General features: G+C 53.8%; 1 protein-coding gene across 1 annotated transcript in view; it reads left to right on the top strand.

The window, feature by feature from the left end:
* The first annotated feature begins 976 nt into the window (after window positions 1–976).
* COL18A1 (collagen type XVIII alpha 1 chain) overlaps window positions 977–6000 on the top strand; it is a 96294-nt gene continuing 91270 nt past the window's right edge. The window contains exon 1 of the mRNA XM_077829973.1: window positions 977–1856. Coding sequence (XP_077686099.1) covers window positions 977–1856 — 880 coding nt within the window. The remainder of the gene's footprint in view (window positions 1857–6000) is intronic.

The raw sequence follows: 6000 nt of genomic DNA, 5'->3' as shown, positions 1-6000 counted from the left end.
GGCTCCCAGGGAGGAGCTGCAGGAGGGTTTGGGCAAAGGATAAAACTCCAGGTGTGCTCAGAAGGAAAGTCCCAGCCGGAGCATTGCCCTGTCGGGGAAGGAGGGCGTGGAGCAGGAGAGGCTGGCTGGCTGGTTGGGAGCAGGGCTTGGCAGGGGCTCTGGCTAGCCACGCCTCCCTTCATTTTTGTGCATGCTTCCCGGAGCTGCAGAGGACAGACCAATGTGAGCTCCGCTGGACACTGGTCTGCTGCAGGACGCTTTTCCCGGAGCTGTATTTTTCATGGCTCCAGCTGAGCAGCGTCTGTGTCTCCTGCTCTTGCTAACCTGCTGCTGCTCCTTGGTGGAGACACAATTTTTTGACTGGTTCTGGGGGAGCCGAAAAGCCCCCAAGGTAACGACCCTGCCCCCCACAGAGAGCCCTGCTACGGAGGGACAGACGGCGGAACCACTTACCTCTCCTGTGGCCACCACGACACGGGCGGCTGTGCCGACGACCGCGCAGCCAGGGGACCAGGTATGGAGCAAGCTCGCAGTCACGCGGCCCGCACCAGCCGCGGACACCGCTGTCCCCGCTCCGGCATCACCTTCCCTGCCCCAGGACCAGGGGGAGAACATTGCGGGGGTGGGGGCTGAGATCCTGGACGTAGCAGAGGGCATCAGGAGCCTGGTCCAGCTATGGGATGAGGGGACCACCTGGAGGACTGGAAACGCAGGGGAGCCCACAGCCGCTGCGCCTCGGACAACCACTCGCACCAGCCTGGCTGCTCCCAGCTCTGGCCATGGGAACATGACTGCTAACTCGACAGGGGATGGCCACGGCCTGCTGGGGACCAGGCAGCCAGAGGCTTCGCTTCCCATGCCAACAGGCCCTCCGCCTGCCTGGAACAGGACACGAGCGCTCTTACAGAAGCCTGCGGCAGCTCCTCCAGGTAGTGCTTCTTTCCCGTTTTCATCAGGTAGAGGCACCCGTGGCGAGATGGGGGCTTCCCAGGAATACCTCTCTGCAGAGGGTCAGGAAAGTGCTACCCTCCCTCAAGCAAGGGCTGGCGGGGGAGTGGCCTCAGAAAAGAGAGGAGGAGTTTCACCGACAGCAAGCATTCTGGACTGGCGGGAGCCGCAGACCGATATCAGCGTGCATGCTGGGATTCCAGCCCAGCTGGCAGGTTCTTTAGACAACTGGCTATCCCATTATGTTGCACATTCAAATCAATCACTATCTTACGGGAATAGTACCCGTCGCAGCCTTAAAAATAACAGCAGCCAATCAGTGCAAAGCACTGACCCTTCCACAATGCATTTTGGGATAGCAGTGGCTGATTTAAATAGGAACCATAATGATGCTGTTTCTAATACAAATGCAACTAATTCTGTGGATTTTTTTTCTGCCAATAATTCTGAATTTCTTGAGTTTGATTTACTAACCTACACTATACAACTTTATAACAATGGTAGCGCAGGGCTTGCTTCCTTCTTTCCTGGATTGACTCTTACAGCGGGTCGCTGCTTGCCCTTCCCAGCCGATCTGCCGTATTGCAACAACCTGGGCATAAAGCATTTCAGATTACCGAATTATTTCCATCATGGCAGTGACGTGGAAATTCGGGCTGCTTTGCATGAGTGGGAGGGGCTTCTTACATCTCGGTGCCACCGCTACCTGGAATGGTTTTTCTGCTTGCTGCTGGTCCCTGGGTGCAATGCTTCTATTCCGATAACACCCCCACCGTGCTGGGGGTTCTGTGAGGCCGTGAGAGATCTGTGCTGGATTCATTTGAAAGAGGGGCGCCTCCCAATATCATGTGACTCTCTCCCTGCAGAGGATGCTGGGTATTCTTGTGTGTTTGTAAATGTGTCTGCAGGTAATATCACAGGGATAATGTTTCTTACCAATTTTTCTGTTTCTTCCCCCAGGTAAGCTAAATCTGTACTTGCTTTGCCCACTTTGCGGTTTTGCGGGGGTAAAGCAGTGACTTGCATCAAGCTGCCCCCTGCCCTCTCCTTCCATTGGTGTGTGTGTGCCACGGGAGGACTGGGTCAGTCTGGGGCTGCTCTCTTTAGAGTTCTGCCAGCTTGGGTCTGGCTTGTGGCCAGTCCCGCTAGCCCAGGTGCCCAGACCGCACTGCTGGCGAGGCCTGTCCTCCGAGCCAGATGCTGAAGGAGGTGAATGGCAGTTGGGATAGGGGGCTAGTGACTCCTCCCCCCTCCCTCTGCCCAGCCCCACAACCCCTCTAGTTTTGGGTCAGAGGGCTGGGGATGAGTGGAATCTATCCAGTATCTGGCATTGGCCACTGTCAGAAGGCAGGATACTGGGTTAGATGGACCATTGGTCTGACCCAGTGTGGCCGCTCTTGCCTTCTTATTCTCTCCTCTGCCGCCAGCGAAGGGTCTGAAATCACTGAACGACTGCTGCTGATGATGTTGTACTTGGAGCCTTATCTGTGGCTCATGCATTCTAGCAGGGCGATGGGGCAGTTTTCATAGTGTCCTTGCACATTTGGTGGGGGACTCGAAGAGCTGGGGGGTCAGTCTGTTTCAAATCAACTGTCTGCTGCTGGAGGCAGCTTTCTCTCTGGTGATTCCAGCTTGCCTATCATGGCTTCGGGAAGATGGTGCAATGCTGGGATGGGGCACCGTACATCCCTGGTGCTCAGGGTCTCTTCACGGGCTGTGGGCAAAGCCGTGAACATTGTCTTCCAATTTCCTTCGCTCCCTCGTCCCTGCTTCCTTCAAGGAATTGCACGTGCACCAAGCCTTCTACTGATTTGCTCAGCCAGGAGCACGGACCCATCCCTCTGTCATTCTGGGGCTGTTATCCTCACTAGCGCAGGCTTGTCACTGGGTCCCGAGGATCGATGCACAGTATCGATGCCCTACCTCTGAGCTGGGGGCATTCCCACCTTCCCTGTCTCTGCGGGTCCCCTGTGCACTGCACCACCTGGTCTGAATGAAGTTCCTTCCAAAGGTTGCTCTCTCTGTCTATCTCTTGCAGTGCACTAGCGAAAGAGGAGAGTTCTGTGTCAGGTTCCCAGCCCTAAAAAGGTCTGAAATCAATACTAATCCTGCTAGCTCTTCAAAATACCGTATTAAAATGCCACAGCTCTGGAGCTGGGCTCCCTCCCGCCACGTTCCCTGGCTGTGGGATTTGCAGGTGGTTAGAACTTGTCTGCTAGCAGGTGTTCTGGGGGCGATGGAGAGTCCTTTCATCAATCCACTGTGTAAAGTGGACACTTCTAAAGTGTATAAAGTCGAGAATGTTGCATTTGCCCACAGATCTACTGGCCCTTCCCCCTTGTGTGTATGCAGTGTGGGGGAGGATGGGGGGGGCAACACGGGCCGCATCTAGAATTCAGACCTTGCAGGAGCGGCACTGGGGGCAGGGGGAGCACAGCCTGGGAGCTGGCACTGGGTGAAACTTAAAACAAATGAGTCCTGTCCCACTCGCTCCATCTAAGGCTTTGGGCAGATTTCTTAATCTAATTCTGTCTGGGTTCAGCTCTTTCAAATAAATATTGCCATTAATTCATCATTGCTTTCTGAGCAATCCAGGGCCCATTCCTATTGCAAGAGGTTTTAGAAATACAGGGATTTTTGTTTCAGGAGATTAAAAATGAATGTCTCGCATCGCTAACCAGGTTCAGACCCTGTTGTTCCGGTATCTGGCTTGCACCTACTTCAGACGCTGCACCAAGGTACTGTTCCCACAGCCCAAGAGCACGGGCTTTTCATTCGCTCTGGAATTGCCTGGGCCATCTTTTCTGTGCGTTGACATCCCTGAGGCCAGAGAGAAGCCAGGAGGCAGAGGTTTTAATAGGGATGCCATGTCCCTTCTTTCAGCTCTTCCTTCCCCACAACCTGTGGTATTTGTTGAGCTCTCCCTGGGCTTGCCAGTGTTCTGCGCATTTAGTTAACAATTCCTTGGGCTATGCAGATAAGTCCTTGGCTGATGGCTTCCCACGCTGCTCTAGGTGGTGCTGCATCCTCGTGACATGTCCTGCTTCTGCTGAGCAGAGCTGTGCCTGGCACGGGGTGTGTGGCAGGACTTTTGCATTCTGCTGGACGGCCATAGCCTGGGCAGCTCTCCCATGTTGGAGCAGCTCCTGGGGGGCACGGATAGACGTTCTGTTCAGCAGTCACTCAGAGACTGTGTCGGATTTTTTTCTAATGTTCTTACATTAGTAAGGAGCAGATTCTTCCACCCTCCTCTCCCCCCGTGATGCCTTCCTTCCCAGTGGTCCCTTGCAGAAGAAGGGACCTCTCGTCGTCAGTGTTCCTCCAATTTTTCCCATCCATGTGTGGAATGAATTTTATGTGCACCAATATGGAGGTGAGGTGTGACACATCACCTCCATATTGGTGCACGTAACAAAATCCAGGTGATATTGGTGCACGTAACAAAATCCAGGTGATGGGGGTGGGGCCGAGGGGTTCGGAGTGTGGGAGGTGGCTCAGGGCTGGGGCAGGGGGTTGGGGTGCAGGGAGGTGAGGGCTCTGGCTGGGGGTGCAGTCTCGGGGGTGGGGCCGGGGATGAGGGGTTTGGGGTGCAGGCTGCCCCAGGGCCACGGCAGGGAGAGAGGATTCTCCGCAGCTCCGGGGGTGGGGCTGCGGGATCAATGCCTCTCCCCCAGCCGCAGCAGGTCCGGGGCTGGGGGAGAGGCATCTCTCCCTGCCCCACCTGCACGGTGCTTAATAGGCTGCCACACGGCCATGCTGCTTAGAGGGCACTTAGCTTGTCATGAGTTCACAGACTCTAGGTTCAGAAGGAGCCGTCGTGATTGTCTAGTCTGACCTCCTGGTTCGCACAGACCAGAGAACATCACAGAGACTCCAGGTGATGAAGAACCCAGGGCTCTGTGGAGGGAGTGCAGGACGCTGGCCCACGTCATTGGGTGGCTCGACCGAGCCGGGGCAGAGAGTACTGAGCTGTGTAGCTCTACTTTCCAGAGCAGGGTGCTAAGTTCCTGGAAGCTATAGACCAAACTCTGCTGTGTTTCTCCTTCCCTTGTAGACATTGTACGCTGTAGTGCAGGGGCCATGACCTCATCTGCACTAAGCTTTGCTTACCTTTCTTTTTGGAGACCCTAGGTGTTTCTCAGGACAGCTGAGTGAGCTCCTTTTGTTGTGGTTAATTATTTACACATCAGCAAATATTTGGTTCCCATTATTGGGGAAATAGGGACAGCGTTTTGTTTAGTGTAAGTCAACCCAAAAAAGCGTGTCTCTGTGCGTGCACACAGAATGTACAGGGGCTGGTCTCTAAAGGGCTGGAACCACCAATCAGAGCTGTGTCACTGATTGTGAACACACTTACACTCTCTGCATGCCTGCCCGGGAGTACAAGAACTGCATCGTGCTTTCCCAAGTGTACGTGTACGGTCTAGCCTAGCTAGAAATAAAGTACACCAGGGCGCTTTCATCAATGTGTGAGCATGACTGTGATGTGGATATTTTTAGGAGATGTGGATCATCTTTTCGCTGTGCTTGGAACTGCTGATGTGTCCAGTTGGGTGTTTTCACCACAACACCAGTTAATCTGAACAGAGCATCTGACTATCCCACACAGGCCTGGCCAGCTCTCTTGGAGTTGCCAGTGTGTGTAGGTTCCTTGTTCCCCTTATTTTTGTCATGTCTGTGGAGTTAGTTAAGTTCAATATAGCTCAATTGCAATGACTTTGAAGGTCCATTTTAAACAATGTAATTCTTTATGTTGGGGACTCCAATCAGCAAGTATAAAGTGCGCCCAGAATGCCTTGACGCAGACGGTCTGTTTGACCAGAGGGAAGGAGGAGCGTGCAGCGACAATTGGATACTCTTATGGATGGAAGGATGGCTCCCTACTGGATTTGACCTTTCATTAATAACTGCCCCTGACACTGAAGAGTTACTGTTTTAGGCTGTCCCTCAAGGGTGCACATTCAATGTTCTCAGGAATGCTGTCGGTCATTCAACTCTTACGTACAAGGGCGTATTGGCCTGCACAGCTAAAAGTTCCCAGGCTAATAGTCC

This window comes from Eretmochelys imbricata, chromosome 11 (assembly GCF_965152235.1).
Source record: "Eretmochelys imbricata isolate rEreImb1 chromosome 11, rEreImb1.hap1, whole genome shotgun sequence".
NCBI classification, from domain to species: Eukaryota; Metazoa; Chordata; order Testudines; family Cheloniidae; genus Eretmochelys; species Eretmochelys imbricata.
The sequence above is the reverse complement of the archived record's forward strand: the minus strand, read 5'-3'. Positions and strand labels throughout refer to the sequence as shown.